The sequence below is a fragment of the Calonectris borealis genome, chromosome 5 (assembly GCF_964195595.1).
Source record: "Calonectris borealis chromosome 5, bCalBor7.hap1.2, whole genome shotgun sequence".
Classification (NCBI taxonomy): Eukaryota; Metazoa; Chordata; class Aves; order Procellariiformes; family Procellariidae; genus Calonectris; species Calonectris borealis.
Window position 1 is genome coordinate 18,444,397 of NC_134316.1, and position 21,779 is coordinate 18,466,175.

The following is a 21,779-nucleotide window of genomic DNA, read 5'->3' on the forward strand; positions in this document are numbered from 1 at the left end:
GTTTTCAGAACGTGTTAGGCATTTCCAAAGATGATGTTAGGGAAGAAGAAACAAAAGGACTAGAACTATTAAAAAGACCCAGGAAAAAAATGGCAAAAATACAAAATACAAAAATCCAGTATTGTGGTGCTATTTCAGTTTCACATGATTTGAGAGAAGCTCATTTTTTGGTTGTTTTTTTTTTTTGTGAAATCTTTCACATTATTTGCAATTTAAAGAATGTAGAGTTTTGAAATTTGAAGTTTTGAAATTAGTTTTGTTAAAGATACTTACCAAACTTTATGAAAAAATCTCATATTTTTCTGCAAAATATTTAGTATTTCTGCAACACAGTTAAGTATTTCTGTAAAATATTTAAAATATGAAAATGAAGACAAATTTTAACATAAGAAATTTTGTCTGAGCTTTGCTGGCTGTTTTTTTAAGCCAGAGATTTGACAGGTTTGGAATGTGACACTGTTCTATCAGCCTTTGGAAGTAAACCATTATACAAAAGCTAAATGACAAAATAACATCCAGTTACTGCAAAAAGCTGCTTCTCTGTGAGAGATCCAAGCCGAACGGGTGAATTCCTGTCTTTTTTAGGACTGATTCACCCCTTCCATCTTAAGCCACAGCATGTTGCCGCCCTTTGTTGTATTTTTATACAGCTAAGTTGGAAAGGTTTAAAAATGGCTTATGGGGGAAGCCCTTAAGTACAATGAGCACTTTGGCTATAATAAAGTGCTTTCAGCATATGCACAGATTATACGGCAGTTCTCCTTCCACACAGTAGGAAGCGGCTGCATCAATAATATGGCATATGATAAGAGCCCATAGGAATCATCATGCCTATTGTGTCACTAATCCATAGATTATGTGCCTTTATAGAGCCTATTACATAACAGATCATGATGGGTCATCATGTCAAACCTATGGGGGATTAAAAGAAGAGGTACTTTCCACATTCGGATTTTGATTTTTACAAGTTAATTCTGTGTGCAAGAAGGAATCTTTTCCTTTCCCCAGCTTAAAAAAAGTTAGCCTAGCATACACCAAAGAATGAACTCTTATGCAAAAGTTGAAGAATGCAGGATATCCCTTTTCTCCACTTTGCTAGGACTCTTCTGTAGATGCACAAAACCCACAGTGGATAATGACAGGTTTATACAGCAACAGGGATTCCAAAAGCATGCATTGTGGTTAAGAAAAATAAGGCCAAGCTTTGTTTTAACTTGCATCTCCTGGTAGTAAACTGGTGAGGAGTATCGTGAGAAGACTCTTGTCTAAGGAAATTGTTAATACACCAGCACATGAAATGAAGTTAACTCTTAGCTCCTCTTTTTCCAAGAACTGCATTTAAAAGTTTTTCATCAGCCCAGAACAGACTGCACCAGAGACTATGTACGTAATACCAGAAGTCATCATAGACCCTGAGGTAGAATACAGGTATGTTGGAAATGGGCAATCAAGGGCAAGAGGGATTATTCCTTCTCTTCACAGTATCTCCAGAGCCTAGGTAACTGGGAAAGGAAAGTGGTAGTGTGCGGCTTTTAGACCTTGCTTCCACCCCCTCTAGTCAGCATCCAGTACTCAGTGTGAACCTGCTGTATACCACTATACCATGGGACGAAGCAGCCAAAATACTCTTTATCAGGGTGATTCTGAGACTGCCATAATTGCTTCTGGATCAGTGCCTCTCAGTACAGCAAACTGTGTTCTCAGCAAATCACACATTTCTAGTCCCAAAAGAGCAAATCGTATTTCAGAATTGCTGCAAATCAAACTGATACACTTAACTCACCCCAAATAATGGCTTGATCCAGGTGATACTCCCTGGAATAGATGAAAATATGGGCATTCTGTCATTCAGTTCAGCAGGGTCCAGATTTCACCAGGAAAATGCAGGCACATATCCTAGTTGGGTCCTGAAATTTTAGATTTTCAACAATAAATATGAGAATGTTTCACATGTTTTTATCATCTGAGAAAAAAATAGCAAACCTTTAGTTGTTTATATAATTTATTGATAGTGTACATATTTTTATATAGTGCATTACAATACTGACTGCTATAATCTTTTATAAATGCTGAATTAACTATTTTTTAAAATTCTCACAACAAAAATAATCAAATATCATGCCACCATTTTGTAACAAATTATCACATTAAATCCATTTGGATTTCATGACATATTTATCTGTACAAAGGACCCCATATCACAGAGCATTCACAGTGCATAAGGTCACAGTCATTGAAAAAATAAATAACATGATAAATAGATTTCTGTTATTTACAGTTTACAAACCCATCCCTTTCTGTTTTCAAAGTAAGCAGTTCTAGAAAGTTTTAGTAATATTTAAAGAGGTATTGCACCTCCTAAGGGTGCACTGCAAATGCCTGCAAATATGAAACACAGGGAAATTTAAAAGTTTCAAAAGTTATTTCAGTGATCATAAATGATTTCAAATACTTTCTTACAATGGAGGAGATAGTGGGAGCCCAATTCTACTCTCAGTTCCACTGATACAAATTTGTGCCAACTACCAGGACATTAATGAGCACTGACACCACTCCCAAGAACGTGAAGGCAAGAATTTGGTCATAACTTTGCTGCAGAGTTTCAGCCATTTGAAACATAGATGCTGCTGGGGAAGCAGATTTACAAGTGTTCTTTGCATACACAACTGGTATATGAATGAAGGCCATAATCTTGCTGTAAAAACCCCCTGAAAGGAAGCATCTTAGTTGGTATTAGTCTTTCTAGAGATTATATCTGTCTGGTTTTGATATATTCTGATACCTTTAGATTTTGTCACAATTCCCTATTGCTATAAATCAACCTTTATATTTGTCTTTCAAGTTTACCAAGATCATCTCAGTGATGGCAATGATTGCTTACATTCTTTGTGCAAGTAAAAAAGAAAAATAAATGGAATTAAATTCAAAGCGGTAATTCTTGTAAGAAAATGTCCAAATGGCATTAGTTTCCCATAATAATTAATTTCTTTCAGACAGTGCACTGTATGTCACAAGTACGGTAGCAAGCAGAACAATGTGATGTACAAATTGCCACAATCACTATACATCTCAGCCTGTGGAGAAGGAGCTACATGTAATCTCACATTTCAGGACAGGGATGTATAGGATTTCACAGCTTTCTCTGGGGAGAAAGTATCAGGACCCCACACAGGGGGAAATGTGAAAAAAGTGTATGCTCAAGTTATTCAAAGGAGGTTTTTAAACATCTACACAGCAGGTCAGAAACTGGAATGCACATATCAGTTGAACAACATTCTTCTCTTCAGCAGAACATTGAACACTTACATACATTATTTTCAAAATAATTCAAGGGAATAGTAAAGGGTTTGGTACAGAATTGCTGGAACTAAATGCTGTCATTTACTGGTGTAACCATCATATAAATCTCACCACCCAACAAAATGAAAAATCTGGAGTTCAGACTCAAAGAAACAGAAAGGAAATTGTGTAGTAAATGCATGAGCTGCGGAGATTTTCTTCTGAGTGCTTACACACAAATAACCGAGAGATCTGAGGCTTGCAATGACAGAAAATTGTGCTCAAAGGTGATGCATTTCAATTAGGAAGATTCTTTGGTTTCACCTGGCTATCAGTATGGTTTTAGTGTCTGTTTCATATTACATTAGTTCTAATCTTTCCTTGGCATGAATAATCAGGCAGTATTTACACAGCTTAAAGCACTCTACCAAAAACATCTAACTGTAGGATGCAAATAAATGGCATTACAATTGCAAGAAATCCAAGAAAGGAAGACAACAAAACTCATGAGGGATTTGTGCAACTAGAGCAAACACATAATAGAAACAAGTGTGTGTAATTAAAGCACAGTCACAAAGGAAATCAAAGACAGAATAGAATCTTCTCTATAATTGCTAAGTATTAGACTAGTAAAGACCTTTTCCATTTGCTTACATGTTGACAGAATGTTTACAAATATAATCTAAAACCAGAAACTAATTATATGTTTGTTACAGCTGCAGCAAGCATATAAAAATAAAATAAAATTGGCACGCCAGTGACTGAGCTAGGAGAAAGATGATTGACTATGCTGTACCTGTTGGGACTAGGCTAGACTTCAGCCTAGGCTAGACTTCAGCCCACAGAGCAGCCCCTTAGATCATCAAATAGTCATCAAGATAACCATAAATGTAGCTTTTTATATTTAGACATGTAGATCCTAGCCTGAAATCTTTACTCGGGCAATACTTTATAATGCAGTACAATTGTTATGGTAAATAAATGGAAACACTGCTGAACTCAATGGAAACACTCCCACTTGCTCACTACAGACAGGATTGCACCCTGTGGGTTTATGTGGGGCTGTGCTACTCCAATGGAACTGCAGTGGAAAAGAGCTGCTAAAAGCTCTCCTTGGCCAGCTGCAATTCAGTTTTGATCCTGCTTGTACACCAGGGCAGCTGCACAGTTTTGAAGTCTGAGAAAAGGAACCCGTTCTCTTATTTACAAGAGTGGAAATCCAAAGTGGTATCAGCAGAGCATAAGTCCACAAATTCTGGTCAAACCTTTTAATTTGAGAAAGAAATAAAATCTTTAGACTACAAAACCAATAAAATATGAAAAGATCTGAATATGATAGAAAACCCAGAAACCATGCTCCGCTGTGATCTTAGGACACAATCCAGCAAGGCACTTAGATATGTGCTTAGCTTTAAGCATGGAATCAATCCCACTGAAGTTAAGCTTTGCTGGATATGGGATATCTTCTTCTGAGTTGTATTACTTTTCAGTGTTAGTACGCTGGCAATCTTCAGATCACAGTAACAGTTTTCCCTCTCACATCCACCAGCTTTCTTTTCACTCTTGAGCTGAACATTAACTTACACAACATTGTGACATACATTCCAAACTCAGCCAGCTAACTTTTGCAATGGTTAGTACAACAAAATGGCTACAAAATTTCACAGACACAATCTGAACAGCTGCAATATAGAACTGTACTAATTGCAGACAGCCAGAAACAAATCACTCCTTTTTTTGATTGGAAAATGGCAAAATTTGTAGTAGATTCCTGACCACATGAGCAAATTTTTTTTTTTTGTATATACGTGAAAGGCACTAGTCTGCTACTACTCAGCGATAGCCTCCTGAATTACTGATACATTCTGATGTGGGTTTATCTGAAATACAACAATTTGTTAGTCAGATCTTTCTCGGGCCATTCAGTTTATCTGCATGGCTTAATCTATAACTGCCGTCTTTATTTATTTTAGCATATGGATAACGACTACATAGGGACTCTTTAAACTACTTCATATGATTATGCGTCATCAAGGCCCTAATACAGCATCTAATAATTCTTTGGCAAACAATACATCCCTGGTCATGTGTTGGTGTCAGAGGAGAATTCTACTAATGTTATTTATAATGATAAGCATGGCATGATACCCATCTCATAGCAGAAGATGCATATGAGACCACCTCATGAAAAGCAGCATCAGAATTCAATACAAATTGTCCTGAAGTGGGTCTATGTTTTAGGGAGGGCTATAGATGACAGGACCGGCCATGCGATTTAAGGTCAGTATTACCTTCTGAGACTCTCTCTTGTTACAACAGAACACTCTGGTTTTCTGGAGCAGGTGATACTCAATTTAGGCAGAATAATTCTATATGATGTCTGAAGGATTCATGGCATTAGCAAACACAACTTCATGCATATTTGGGCATATTTGCTACAGAACAAATTGGTGCTCCTAGTCCTCTAAAGTTGCCTGGCTCAGAAATATGAAGGTACAGTACAATTTGCTAGGTCTGGCACTGTAAACATTGATGCCCTCATCACTGTCAACTCAGCTGATGACTAGGCATTCAAAACTAGATTTTGGAACTACTCTTCTGTAGTGTAAAGACATCTGAGCTGCCTGAACTGTGCACAGAAGAAAAAATGTTTGCTTGGAGACAGCTAGTTCCCCAAGCCCACCCAACAGCAGAACATAGGAAAAAAACATTTACTCAGCCTCTCTCTCTGCTCCTTTCAGCCCCATATCTAAGCCATCACAAGATTTTCAGCAGCAAACTGTCCTCCTGAAAGATAGTAGGGAAGAGAGTAAGACTAGAGAGGGATGCTCCCACAGTGGCACAGCACTATGCTGCATCTTCACAGTCTTTCTGCAACAGAAGACTCATAAAGGTGAGCATGAATTCCATCTTCTCAGCTTTACACTGCAGCAAAAATGTCTTGAATGCTTGGAAATGGGGTCGCTGGCATACTTGAGATCAAATGTGTTTACTGTCATGCTTGCCTATTCAATAAAGCATTTTAATAATGCTTTATTTGTTGCCATCTTTAGGACTGGCTAGTTTAACTACATAACTACTTAATTAAGGTGAAAAAGCCTAAATGGATACTAATACTGACATTTGTAACAAAGTGTAAAGCAAATAACAAATATGTTGCTCTTTTTTCCTTAGGATTACATTGAAAGGATCGAATTCCTAAAAAAATTCAACAGCAGAATACACTCCTTAATTTGTACCAAAATAATTTTTAAAATAGCCTTAATTGTAAACACATTGCCTGGTGTAAACAGTATTCTACATGTGAGCTGGCTAAACAGAATTATTTGCCATATATGTCAAAATAAGGAAATTTCTGATTTAGTGCTTATTTGCTAAGGTTTTAAAGTATGTTCTCATTGACACAATAATGGGATTTTTTATATATATTCTTAAGTGCAAAATATTAATATATTTAAAAATGCATCAACTATTAGTTGGTAGATTTGTTTTGGTTTATAAACATTAAAAAATTAAAAAAAATCTATGTATAAAGTTAACTGTGCTTGTTTAGAAACTTTATGTGATCATTCACATACAGCTTTAAAATATTTTAAAAGTTCAGTAGCAATTCAAAATACGCTGTTTCAGTGATTTGCAATCATATGACTGCTACAATGTGGAATGTTACCCATTATTTTTAATACTCTGGGCCAGATCTTGCTGTCAATTACATCCAGAGTAATTCCTTATATCAGATTTATGCTGGTGGAAAGGATATCAAAACTTGGCTTCTACTAGGGGTTAAAAAGAAGTATACCATGCTTAAAAACTTGCACGCAATCAAATCAAGGACCATATTCTCTTGACAGACTTGCTTTTGTCTAAGTGTTTCTTATCTGCACTGCTCAGTGTCAGACACTCATCTTCATTAAGCTTCTGGGAATAAATAAAAAATGGAGAAGAATACACCAGCTTCTTGACTGATGAAATAAGCTTCTTCCCCCCACCAATCAAATCAAATCATAATCAGGGTGGGTTTTGTTGTCAGAAAGTCTGGATTGTATTCAGATACTACTCTCAGCTGATAACAATAACTGATAGTTACTGAGCACCCAGTTATATTTTATTTGTTTAGTTTCTTCTAAATTTATACAATGGGCTTACAAGGGCCAATGCAAAGTTTTTCTTGTGGTGTAATATTCCACAAATGTTAGTTTATATTTATGTATACAGCATTCCTTATTAATAGTAAAACATATTTTTCAAGTATGAATTTCTGCATGTAATTCTCTTCTTCAGTATGCAGATACTCTGACTTCTAGTGTGCATCATCACAAGTGATACAACATACAACCACTTCCTCTTCTTTCTCTGCCATATTGTTCATGTTCATTGAAAAGAGTGATAAATACTCAACACTGCCATCAAAAACTGTCAGTGCAGTTCTTCTATAAGCAGAGCACTTGAAGGGGGAAATGATGTCCTCAACAGTGCATGCCATGATATGTGCCTTGGACTTTCCGGTCCTGTAGTTGAGATATTTTGACTGAGCCAAGGGAAGTTCTGAACTTGCCTCTTATCCTTCCATGGAAAGTAAATGTCAAAAACATAAGAACTGTAAAGATTTTTCTCCCATCCTCTTGCTAACCATGGTGGTGGTAGTTGATTGTCTGCAAAAGGAGAATGAAAACCACAACAGAATGTCCCAGAAATGGGTCATTTTAGAGTTCTGCATAAGATCCATAGAGCTTTATGACTGAGCAGCAATATCCAAAGAGGAAGAAAATGCTTTGGTTGCCTCGAGCTAGCATGTTAAAAGAAAGGTATGCTTTCCTTGACACAGGTAAAAGTGCTTGTTAGCTGATGAAGCAGGAACCACACTCAAATTACTGATGGAAAGAAGGTAGAAATGTGAAATGCCTCCTGTCATTTACAGCACATATAATCAGAAGAATTTCAGTCTGTCTCCTTGTTGTGGTTTAAAGTTCTTCTCGGCACATAGGGAAGTTGACAAAGGTGAAGACATTAAACTCTATCAATATAGAGAAACACAGGAAAACAGCATAAAGAAACAACACGTAGATGCCTAATTTCCTGTCAAGTTTCCACTTATTTACATGGATTCCAAACACCTGCAAGCAAACAAAGTGTTAGTTAATTAAGCCCCAAAGGAGACTTTTGGAAACAACCATTATAAGCTAAAAATGAGAGTCTTTTGAATTAGAGATCCTGAACGAAGATAAAAATATATTCTGATCTATTTTATAGATCAAAAAGGCAACATATGTTTTTCTGATCAAGAAAAGGAATATAAAAGCCCAAACTAAGAACTCAAACTCTGGTCTGACTCTCAGTTGTCGTAAGATCCTTTTAGAAAATATTAAATGAACCCACTGTAAGGCCCCTTCACAAATTCTTCATATAACTGAAAAACAGGCCCCTGGGTGCTCAGTTGCAGTCTGTGGTGCATTTTCAGTACATGGGGCACATTCTAGTCAAGCAGCACTCATTCATTGATTCAGTATGAACTAAAGGAATGCACTGAACTACACGAATGCCTCTCCCTCCAGTGTTCCCCTACAAATCCTTTATGTCCCAGTAGTACACCAGCACCTAACGTTCATTCTTTCAACAGCTTCAGAAAAGGTGCTTTCTTTGATGTTTTGCTCAGCTCCAGAACTAAGGGGAGTTACAAGTTACAGGTAGCAAACCAATTAAATCCTCATGAAGGCATCTATTTTCAATGGTGTTGAGCGCCTCTGAATTATTATTTGTTTTGCTCAAAACTCTCCACTGAGTTTTGCTGGGGGGGGTGTCTGTGCAAATCAGGGTATCCAGCAGAACAAATGAGACAATAACAGATGCTTTGAACTCAGGTCATACGGCTTCTGCTATGAAAAGACTCTTTTCAGAAAAGCATGAACAGCTAGCATAGTAACACATCTGCATAATCCTCCCATTTTTTTCCAAAGTGCTGATTACTAATATGCATGCAGCAACATCAGATACAAATCTCTACAGAACATCTTTGTTGTTTCACAGGCACTGTGCAGTATGGCAGAACCAGGGATAAAGAAAAGAACAGGCTCCCACAGCTTATATATCAGATGCATTTGGAAGTTAGTGGCAGAGTGAACAGCCCTAGTCATTCTATCACTTAAGTCATGCAGAGGTGATGTGGAGTTTTGTAAGACCTAGTCATGCAACAATGTGAAATCTCCAGTGATGATCACCTCCTCTCCAGAGCCTCTATAGACCCTCCACAGGCAATCAGTGAAAGATGTTAGTGTAAGTGGATATTTTTATACCTTCGAGATTTCATTCTTCCCACAGAGGGTTCCCTGGGATTCAGCAGGATCAGACCTTAAGTACCAGCAAAATTGACTTTTGAAACAGAATTATTGTTTAATCTTAACAAGTCATGTATTACAAGGGTAAGGGTAAGTGTCTTATGCTGAGTGACATTTAGCATGCCTATTCAAACTCCTGAGGTTCACAGGCCTCACAGACTATTCTTTATTAAGGGTTTTGGCTACAGCACTTGATTAGTCCAGGCTGGTTTTGGAAATCAGAGACAAGGGCAAAGGGTGATGAAGCATACCTGTGTCTTGTCCCAACATAAAGTAGAGACAGGCCTGCGGTATGCAGCTGGAGACAGGAGCACAGAAGTATTATTAGATCCCACAATTTCAACACTGCCACTGAAATCAATGGGACCTACACGTATGCAGCATCTCTTGCACCAAATGTCAGATTTCAGTCCTCACTGAGGACAATGGTAGCTCTTCAACTCAAGGTATTGCTAGAAGAATCAATGCTTCGGGGATAGTAAGTACTTCCATTTTGTCCTTCTATAATATGTAAATAAGTATTTTGCAATTGGAATACTAGGAGACACTCAAATACTTACAGTAAGTGCCACTGATCCTAGCAAAAGTGCAACTGAATAGACCAGTCCTTTGCTGTTTATCTTAACCTGTGGGAATTAGACAGAGAAGAGACCTTTAAAATGCTCAGCATATAATAACGGTGCTTTGGAGATCAGAAATCAATTTACTGATTTATGGTCCACCTTCTGTTTTGAATAGTGACTGACTTATATATATTAAACTATGCAAATCCATGACAGATTTATCATAATGAAGAATGGGAAGACTAAGGAATCAAAACAAACGTATAAGTAATCCCACTTCCATAAAAAAAAAAAATCAGCATTTACAATGGATTTTACATTAAAAGATCTTCAGGAGAGAGAGATATGCTGTTATTCTCATCTTACAGACAAAAATGCTAAGGTATAGGGAAACAGGTGTGCTTGAAGCTGTGTAATGAGAAAATGACAGAGCCATGAACAGATATCCATGGCGCTATTTTTCTACTATACAATATAATGTACTCCAGTTGACAAACTGGAATTAATTGCAGCTTGTGGAAGGAGAATTGCTTCCTTAACTCCTGGTTCCTTGGCAAAGAAATAACACCTTATTTTGCAACCAATAACATGCTCAGCAGGTTGTTGTTTTTTTTTTAATTTTATTTGCATGCTTTCTTTTTAGGATTTTTTTTTAAATAGACAAAAAGAACAAATTAAAGATTTGCAAGTATACATACAGTTGATCCACAATCAATCGCCATGGTCTGCAAACCCCATGGAATGCCAAGGCCCACCAGAATGTCAAAGACATTGCTCCCTATTGTGTTGGATACTGCCATGTCACCGAGGCCTGGAGAGAAAAAAAAAAAAACCTCTTGGGTAAAAACAAAGTATAGGACCATTATTCTGTGTACTAGAGGAAACTAAAGGGGAATGATCTGCATTGATCCAAGTCCCCTTGGACTGGCCAGAGTATCTGAGGTAGGGAGACAATTTCCATAATCTTCGCATGACTTCTGAAAAAAGTGTGCAAAAATTGCTCACTCCGACTACATCTTCCTTGTGTCTTGGAGAGCCTTTACTGGGTGTGTGGCATCCATTCAGCATCCAAGTTCAATGCCAATTATAAAAAAAAAGTCTTATTCTAAGTAGTCTGCAGCCACAGGGAACCTGGAGATTATGTACTGGATTTAGTATGTGGACACGTGGCCTTTATCTCATGTGATCATCAAGTGATCACGATCATCAAGTGATCCTGAAAAGAACCTAACCAGATGCTTAATCAGCAATGATTTCACCTCAGGAACAATAAGAAAGGAAAAAAAGAGTGAATAGTGGTGAAGTCCCTAGGCATTACCCAAAATCTACTCAATACTCATCACTGGCTGGCATCTCATTCTGCACCAGTGTCAATGGATGTAAGGAAGGCAGAATTCTTCTCTGCCTCTGCTAATCTCCCTTAGGCACTGGCCTAACTATTGAATCACTTCCACAAAGTGAATACTGGAAAGGAAGAGGAACTCTGATGTAAATGGGAAATGTACCACAAATACTTTGAGAATACACGGAGTGGAGACAGACACTATCACACCATAAGTACAGTATCTTCTTGCAGGAAGCTGCTGAGAGAAAGGTTACGCTTTGGATCCATATTATGCTAGTGTCCATCTCTACTTTTTAGATATTTGTCTGCAATCTGTCAAGAAACATCTCTCTCAAATCCAAGTAGTGTAAAGTCCCTGTATTGTCTTTGAGAGAATGGGGCTGCTTTCTGCCAAGCTAGTGCTTACCTTCACTTTCAGAGGAAACAATCCCTACAGTAGTTTTGCCTAATACTAAAGAACTAATCTAAAGCAGCAGTCTATTCATTTAAAAATGTAACATGTTTTCCTTCTGTTCTTGCAAAAATCTCTTCACTTTAATACTACATATGGAAAACTAATTTAGTATGAAGGTGGTTCCATAAGAATCCTGAATACTTTTTTGTACTGCTTTTTGTGAGATTTTCCTGCACACAACACATAATACAACCTGGAAAATGAAGTATTTTAAATATATAATTCTTTTCAATCAAGCAACGTTTAACAGCACTACTCCTATCTCAGACTACAAAGGTGGGGCTTTTGAGTACTTAATTTATCACTTCAGAAGCTTGTTGCTTGCCCAATGATATGTGCTGGAGACCTCATTATCTGGGAAAAAAAGACTATGGGATTTGGAATAGTGGAAAAGAATACAATTAGGACCTTTTCTTATTCTACTGCAGTACAGGACATCACACTGTCAGGTTTAATGTTTTTCAACAACAGGAAGGGATGTGGCTACAGGTATTTCTCAAGTAAAAAAGGAAATGTAAAGAACCTTAATCAAAACTTAAAGATTCATGAGAAAGCCTTTGACTATTTCAATTGGAAAGCTGATGAGGACATAGCTGACATTTATCTAAAACCCTTTCCAGTGCGGCTATTCATACGTCCCAACGGGAAAGAGGTCTGCATTTGGATGAGAAGTATGCCTGGAGCAACATCACTTCTGCCAGATCCTCTTAAACCACTTCACTTCCCTGGGTTTGAGAGGTCTTCTAGAAATCAGTACAAGTTTTACATGGACAAGTGCTGGTCAGCATATAGTCTTCATTGTAGTTTTTAATAGCTGATATTCCAGTTTTGCCTACTACTTTTATCTTTTTACCCTGACTGATACATACCATGCATGGGATATCTGAGTGTTGAATGACCTTCTAGAATGCTAGGGTGTGCCTAGTCCCAATAAGCAAAAGACAGCAGAACAGGGACTTTTTTTTTGGTTCACAATAATTAGCAAAGTGATTTGGCTTTTAACGAGGCCCTGAAACAGTGAAAATAAGAGAAAAAAAGAATAAAATTGCATTGAGAATTTGTGTGTATGGAGGAAGTAAATCACAGACCATGTATGTAAGATTGCAGTTATGCTTCAGCAGACACAGTACCTTGTCTTGCTACTATTAAGCTGGCCATGCAGTCTGGGACGCTTGTTCCTGCAGCTAGGAAAGTAATGCCCATGATCACATCTGGTATCCCAAGGGTGTATCCAATCACAGTCACCTAAACAGTGAGGAAAATAGATTAACCTATCGTATTTGGAAAGTCTCCTCATTCCAATACAGTTGTCGCATACTCATAACTTTGATGTCTGGTGTGGACCCTAACAGGATTAGACTCAGGATACTTATCCATTTCTGCAAATTAAATAATTGTGGAATAACCAGCCTAAAACCAACCCTGTGAAAAGGAAAAGTACTTTGGGTCATATTAGTCAACATTTATGAGCAAACAAAAAGCTCCATTTTTTGTACTTCTAACAGGACATACTGATCTTTTAAGGAGGAGCACAGACATAATCCAACCTGTGGGGTTTTTTTTATTATTGCCAAGAATGGCAAGATTCTCACTGGTTCTGTTCTCAAAAGGACTGCAACCAATTTATATTGTGATATAGGGGCAGAGATATAAAGAACTTATTTTATCCCAACACATGAAGAAGGAACCAGTTTCTTGCATGACTTCTGATATAATCCCAAAGTGAGCAAGTCCAGAGTCCCTGAGAGTCCAGATGCAGCTTTAAAAGAGCTTAGGGAATTGCTGAAGCTTGTAGCAGAGCTCTTGGAAAGGACAGGGAACTGTATTTTGCTGGAACATCTGAAGAAGGCTGAAAAAGCATCAAGAAAAAAAGTTGAACATGCAGCTGAAAAGGAAAATAGCCTTGTGAGAGTGAGAAGACTGAATCAGGGACAGGCAGCTGCTTCCCTGCTGAGGGTGGAAGTCTTTAAGGCTCTGTGTTGTTTTCTTGAAATAGTTTGCCAGTCTCTTACATGAGGAAAACTGGACCCTTCGCCAAAGAAAAGGTGTATTTTAGGAACTTGCTCACAAACCTTATTCCCAGGGGCAAGCTCTGACTCAGAAATAGGAGTGGGCATGATTCTCCTGCTGCAAGTGGTAACAGGGTATTAAGGTCTGGCTGCCTCTTAAAATAAGCTGTGTTGCAGCCTTCATAAGCCCATCTCTAATTTGTGAAGGGAATATCTACAAATGGAACCAACGTACAGAGCGTGGCCTTGCAAAGGACATACAGTATGAAATGAATGTGTGGCTTTGGCACCATTATGCCAGGCAGAATGAGTGGCTGGCATATGAGTTTCTGCAACACAGTCTATGTTAAGAGAAAAGAGGATTACTTTACAATGCAGAACTTATATAGAAAGTTGCAAAAAGTATATAGAAAACACAATCTTCCATGAGAGAAAATACAAATATAAAGCAGTTTGCAAATGCCTGACACATTTGAGGAAGGTAGAGCTGTTCTCCACCCAAAAAAGATTTTGCAGGTAAGAACAAAAATTCTTCCATATGCATGATTAGAAGAGTGTGTATACATATACACATATGTGACTATGAATCTATATATGTGAGACTATATATATTCCAGTATGAAACTAGCTGAAGGTTTCTTCACCATATTTTCCTTTAAAAGGAAAAACTGGCATATAAATTCTTCAGCAGCACATCTTACCAATCTTTCAGTTCTAGGCATATACAACATTTTGGTTTTCCATCTTTTAGTGTAGAAAAAGGTAACTTTCTATACTTCACAAGTATGGCTAATTTTTCCATCACAGAAACTATTTGAGGAGCTTTCCTATTCATGCCTCTTCTCTGACTGCAAATGTAAACTCGAGAAACTGAAAGAGGATAAGAAAGAAAAAATAGGAACTTATTCAAATCTTCAAGTAAGCGTGCTCCTGAATTGACAACAATTTACAGATCTACACCTGATACACTGCTTCTCACAGATCTAGGGCAAATGGAAACACACCAGCAATCATAATACTCTTCACTAAGAAGGATTTTCTTGCATTATTGCAGTCTACTTAAGGTGTTTTACACCACCTCCAAGTCTTCAAATTTTGCCACCCATGTGCCTTTTATGCATGTTTCAGGATCAGACCCTGTAGCCAAATTTCTAAAGGTGTCTCAGCTGCTTAGAGTTAAACATTTTCATTTAAACTCCCTTTTACTAGTAGGATTGGATGTTCACATTCTCTTGAAAATCAAGCTGGAACCTTCCTGTACTGTATTGGGCCCTATAGAGTAAAGGGCCAATTATTTGTGCAGAAAAGAGCAGCAGAAAGCTAGAATTATAATAATTAGAGTATGAGCTGAAGAGACTGCACTACAATTACATGTCTTTCTTTAACTAATACACAAATGATCTCTTATCTGTTTTGAGAGTCACATTTCACTTAGTATGGGAAGTCCTGCTATGTGCACTTACCATCCACACCATGAAGTAGGAGAACAAGGCAATCCAGAGAGTAGATAAGATGAATGTCACCATAAAACAGTTCTCCCAGCGTGGTTTGCTGCAGTTCGGAATGGTGCAAAAGAGCACGAATATCAACGGCCATGTCAAAATCCATTTAATTTTGTTCATTTTTCCATCTGCAGGACAAAGAAAGGAAAGAACCAGTTTAGCTTTCCCATCACTATCCCAGGCCCAGTTATACCTCTTTGAACACAGCAGATGATCCCTGTAAACAGATGTTTACAACTGTGCATGTCAGCTGATTTTCCAGTGTACCTTTCACCTATACTTGCTCTCATTACTCTCAGCCAAGTTCTGCATGCACATCCAGAATCTTATAGTTAAGCCTGCCAAGATCTATGTAAATCCATGAAAGAATTACAATGATTTAAAAGCATGGCTGCTTTTAAAACCAAAATTAACCGTCAGGTTTGTTGCTCTTTCAAATACCTGTATTACTATTAATCCAAAATAAAAAAAAAACAAAACCAAACAACCAAAAAACCCCACCCCCCTCACTTTTTAAAAAGGAAGATGGAAATCCTTGTAGTGAAAATAACCTGTACCTTCTGTGCAGCATTAGAAAATACTTTCACAGAAAACAGAAGCACAAACCCAACCTATGAACATGACAAGCTTGTTTCACATGCCTCACTGTGGTCAATTGGGCAAAACTTTAAACTGTCACTTAGGAGATCTAGACTTGTTAACTCTCTCCAACTGCATATAGCACCACCTTGAGATGGTCTCTTATCCTCTGTAAAAGGAAACTGAAGATAATGACTTCCCTCATACAGCTCTCCAAAATCAACTGGTGAGAAATACCAGAGAACTGTCGTTACTGAAGACAAGTATGCACCTTCTCATTTTTTAAAAATGTAGAGTATTGTAAACGTGCACATAAATCTCAATACATAAAAGAGAATTATTTTATAATTGGGGTATAAATAAATGGGGCACTTAAATTTGTATGTTTCATGAGGTATCCTGCAAGTAGGATAACAAATTTGTTTATCACGCTAAACCAGAGTATCACAGCCAACAGCATGGTGGTTTTTGTTTGGGTCTTCTTTACATCGTTTTAGAATTATGCTAGTAAGGATTTCCACCATTAACTGATAATGATATGCAAGAGATCTAATAAAATATGCCATTTTGAATAAAATGGTTGATCGCATTGAAGAAAACTATCAAGTACATCTTCCAGTGAAGTTATTTAGCTAAATTATAAAGGGCAGGTAATAATCAGTGAAAGCTGCTATCAATTTCACCAGGAATTTTCTTTCAGCAAAGACATTAGGATTTGTTTAATGGGAGTTTTTGTCAGTGAATTTAATTAGATTGAAATCTGTCCTCTGCACCAGATGCAATGAGATTAAATATTAAACATTTAAAAATTAATAATACTTTTGTAATTTATGAGGCTACTTACTAGTCTAATTTAACTTGGTGAGTCCAAATGCAAGTCTTTATTAATTTATTTCGGTATGTATTCTAGTACTAAATTGTCTTGCATAAATTACGAATCAGCTCCTTCACTTGAGATTTCCTTGTGAATTCTGAGATGCCATCAACCTATCAGGAAATCTTACACTAAGCTTGGCTCTTTAGTCCCATTTAGCTTGTGGCTGTGGAACGTCTAAAACATAAAACTACTGAAGTGTCCTAGGGTCAATTCTAATTCTAGAATTTTACATGTCACTGGGGATCTATTACAGATTTTACAGGACAGTCCCTTTTCCCTCTGGTTACATATACCGCTATACACATTTTTAAAAGTTATCTTTTATCTGTTCTGTCCAGAAAATGACACTTCTTAGCTCACATCTCACTTTAATTCTGTTAATAAGGCTGTAAATATTCTACAGTAATTTAGACCTCCTCCTGTTTAATTTGTTACAGTTTGGATCATTAAAAGACTCCTGCTAGTTAATTTGTACTCTTTGTCTACCCAAGTTGCTAAGCTTGGTTCATTGTCAAACAAGTCAGCATGGCCTAGGCCAGTAATTTCCTCAGCGCGTAATCCCAAATGCAGGGTGAGTGGGCAACTGTTTGTCAGGAAAAAATTATGGATCCGATTACGATCTGGTGTGGGTGTATCTGACTGACTTCAGTGCTGCTACACACAGGAGATTCAGTCCCATTTCTCTTTTCAACAACATGAATAAAAGAAACAAAATTGCCTGGAGAACAAACAGAGAATAGATGCATTCAGCCTCTGCTAGGGAATATGTATCTTGTCAGGGATCCTGTCTAGTGCCCTGAATTACTTAAACAAATGCTTAACTGTGAGAATTCACAGTGCCTTACCACTGGCATTGCTATGCTTCCAGGAAAACCGAAATATTAGTGGAGGAGGACTTGCCTTTCCTTATCTTTGCTCAGTTTGAATGGATGTATGTCAGATTAAAATTCCTGGCTCTATTAGTGGTGATGCTTTATCCACACAATGTCATGAGTCAGAACTGGTTTTTACAGCTAGATGGTTTGTGGAAGTGATATTTGCATTCATTACACGGCAACTACGCTTGAGACTTCGGGGAACAAGAAATGCATGTAATTCTGGGTTTTGTGGGATTAACAGAGAAACTGACTGGCCATTTGCAGTTAGCCTGGAATAGTTCTGAACCACCATGGCCAAAGCAGCCTACGTGACACACTTTACCTTGGCTTCTCTTTTGTGTCAGGGTTTGCCAGCTTTTATAAGCTTCTATATAAAGCCTTAAGTAGATCTGGCCTCGATTCTGCTTCAGGCCATTTTCTTCAGCTCCTCCTATGCTGGGTCATAGAACTTGTGTGACACCCAGTGCTAAAGAAGTCTACTCTTATGCTGTAACTTGGTAGTTAAGTAAGAATTCAGTGAGTAAGTTTAGCAGCAACCTCAATAAAGTGAGACTTCATTTCCTCAGGAAAGGAATGACTTCATTCATTTCACCTGGTTTAGATGAATGCACAAACAATATACAGCTTGAAATTTTTTGTTTGTTTGTTTCTTTTGAAATTACTTCTTGTGCTGCTCTGTTGTTTTGTTTTTGACCACCCACTCTAAAATAATCATTAAAATGATTTAGTGATAAATTTGTTAAATTGGGGTATGCTTTTAGTTCATGACAAATTGTTTTATGATTGTTACTTAGCTCACTAGTACATCTGCAAGGAAGAAAATTATCATCCTCATTAAGGCTATTATTCAATACATAGCTGTTCTGCAAAAAGAGACAAACAGTCCCATTATAAGGCCTTAGCTCAGTTGTTTTAATGGCAGTACTGGCCACTCCTGTGAGCCCTGGGTCTGAAGGCTCCTGCGGCAACCCACATAGCTGAGGAAAGGTGTATGTTGTTTGTTGCACCTCCCACGACAATAATGGAAGAATATTGCTTTATTACAGAAAGCAACACTCGTCTATATTCTGTTCACATCACCCCGCTGTAAAAGAAAAAGATGAGGTTTTTTGCGTGAAATTGTTTTTCCCACTTTATATATCCATTTTTCTTCTCCAGATATCTGGAAGCCAAGCATGCCAAGTATTTCAGAGAGGTATCATTACAGAAGAGCCTGATTACAATGTTTCTGAAAACGAAGCAGAAGCCCTATCACAAAGAGCCCTTTGCTAATTTTCAATACACTTCTGGGCTTGTCATCTTTCCAGATGTTATGCTTACAATAATTACTCTCACATACAGATAGTGTCCCAGTGAACAAAGTCAACAACACACATCACAGCACTGAGAGGAAAGGAATATCTCCTTAACGTACTAAATGAAGTGCCTTTTTACAGGAAAAATACTGTCCTATTCACAACATTCACACAGAGTTGAGAGGGGTTCAGTACAAAAGTGTGAAACTGCATTTCTGTTTTCATTCAGATCAGGAGTGTACCCTTGAAGTAAATCTCCTAATTGTCCCCATTTACTGTATTTTGGTTTGCAACACAGAGCAGCCTTGCATCACACCAACGAGATTCCCTTGGTATAAAGCTGAATCAGAGGCACAAACTTAAAAGTGCTCCAAATAATAATGGGCATTTAGTCCATGGGACCAAGCTAGCACTAGTTTGAAACAGAACGTCCAAACGCAAATAGTGCAGACAGCCTACACGTCCTAGTCAATAAGCTGCATAGAAAACACTTTTGCTGAGTTTAGACAGACTGGAGTCTGCAACTACACTGTCAGGAGTCAATTCTAAGTTACTGTAGCTAGTTAAATTTGATAGCTTTTCCACTTAGTCTTCCCTTTAAAAGTGTGGCAGCCAAGCATAGATCACCACTCCACACATTAGCTACTTCAGAACATGCCTAAACCTTCACATGTGAAGAAAGGATCTCCTTACACAAGGCAATTAGTAGCTGACTGATCTAAAAAAATTATAACATCCCTGAAAAGCATGAGTCTAATTGGCGCACAGGATTTTCGTAACTCTATTGTTACGAATTCATAAAAATCTCTAATTTAAGGTAACTTGAAAAATGAGAAAGGTTTTCTCTAATTTAAGTCTATCTGCAAAATGAGAAAGGTTTCCTGGAGTTTACTATTGATTTCTATTTTTCTGGGGTTTTGCTTTTGACAATTGTAAACTTTGAAAAATAAGGCACCTCCAGGCTGGCCTAAGAAGATTATTGCTGCCGATTTTTTTGGTGCTCCACTTTATCATTTTTAAATTCCTTTTTTCTCTTTTTAAATCTCTCTACCATGTTTCATTTGGAAAAAAAAAAACAAAACAAAAAAACCAATTAAGTGATCTTTAAATCACCTGTCCCCTTGGTCCTAATTAGGCTTTATATTTACAAAGATATATTTACACCCACATACCATTAGCAATATTAATTCAAATCTCGACCAGAAAATGTGTAACAGTAACATACACACCTCCACACTGGGAGCTTTGTAATAATCTAGACAGCAAGTAAATTTCTGCTAGAAAGTGCTGTTGTTCATCAGAGTTGAGACTGATTGGAAAACTTTAATATATGTAAATTAGCCAATCTGAAAGCCTAATTCATTTCTGAGCATGTGCAGTATGCAAAACACAACAGAGGAATATAAATGTTTGTCCCAAGTGTGGGACTCAACATAGAAACAACTGAAATAGATATAACAAACTAGATCCATTGTGAATTTTCCATCAGAATTATTTTCCACTGAAAAACGCCTTTGTTGCAAAATAAAAAATTTCTGAGAAAATGGTTTTCAATTTGCTGTTAGGAAAATTAACACAGTAGCTGCCTCTCCACCTTCTTGGAAAATCCGTATTGATTTCAGCTCTGCAACTTTCCCTAGGAACTGTGGAGGCAAGAGACTCTCGGTGTTACCACACTAGAGACAGGCTATGTAGTGTGTAAAAGGGTATCCAAGAAGGCCCAACCTTTGTCAGCCTTCCAAGTGGGCAGCTGACATATTAAAACATTCTTGCAATTCTCCTGCAACAGAGCTTTGGAAACAATTCTTTTTTTTCTGTGGAAAATACTGAGGTTTTACTTCTCATCCTCATCCAAAACAGACTATTTTCCAAACTAGTGACGCTTTTCTCGGAAGTTCCATTTTCCACAATATAAGTTCCAAATTCCAGACCATGAGATCTGTCCAAAACAATCCAGATTTCTATTTTCAGCCTGTGCCTTTACCACACTTTGCATATTCAGATTTATGCCAATAATTTTCTCTTAAAGACACATTTTTGGTACAGTAGGAACTAGTCTGGAAAAAAGAATTTGCTCCAGTATGCAGAAAAATGCTTTACTCTCAGAGTTACTATAGGTTTACACAGGACAATAGTCAAGAAAAACAAAAAGTAATTGAGCAGAGGTACTCCTCATATCTTGTTCGACTTGGTTGGATTTTGACATGGTTTATTTTGTATGTTTTAACCTTGCTGTCTACTTTATCAATGTTTTTTTAAGGGAGAACTGGGATTTACAGACTTCCTCAAGTCCCTTTTTGACCTTTCAAAGTGAAGTGATGAATTACTAAATTAAATCCTTGCCCACTTCTCTTCCAATTTATCCTCTGTTATCCTCCTTCAAGGTAGAGCACACTCGTTGCTCTTCTGGAGCACATTTTCCAGATTAGTTTTCTATAAAAGGAGTCTGGTTCATGAGTTCCAAGAATACGATTCAAATCAAAGTGCAGTACAGTGAGATGTGCCTCAGAAGCACACTTGTGTTCTGAAATAAAATTCTAAGGTAGATGCGCCATTACACAGGCAGTGGCAAGCAAAAAAGCATTTCAGAATACTACAGTTGGTCCTGCTCTGAACTACCTTATTTGGAAGAACTTCTCTCTTACTACACCAAAGAAGCTATGGAA

At 37.5% G+C, this 21,779-nt stretch overlaps 2 protein-coding genes across 2 annotated transcripts in view; one reads left to right on the forward strand and one right to left on the reverse strand.

The window, feature by feature from the left end:
• NDUFB1 (NADH:ubiquinone oxidoreductase subunit B1) overlaps nucleotides 1-21,779 on the forward strand; it is a 449,978-nt gene that overhangs the window by 255,341 nt on the left and 172,858 nt on the right. The window lies entirely within an intron of this gene.
• SLC24A4 (solute carrier family 24 member 4) overlaps nucleotides 7,365-21,779 on the reverse strand; it is a 33,935-nt gene continuing 19,520 nt past the window's right edge. The window contains exons 11-15 of the mRNA XM_075151206.1: nucleotides 15,446-15,612; nucleotides 13,104-13,218; nucleotides 10,873-10,985; nucleotides 10,172-10,237; nucleotides 7,365-8,393 (exon numbers count right to left, since the gene is read on the reverse strand). Of these exons, the coding sequence (XP_075007307.1) occupies nucleotides 8,241-8,393; nucleotides 10,172-10,237; nucleotides 10,873-10,985; nucleotides 13,104-13,218; nucleotides 15,446-15,612 (614 nt within the window). The 3' untranslated portion in view covers nucleotides 7,365-8,240. The remainder of the gene's footprint in view (nucleotides 8,394-10,171; nucleotides 10,238-10,872; nucleotides 10,986-13,103; nucleotides 13,219-15,445; nucleotides 15,613-21,779) is intronic.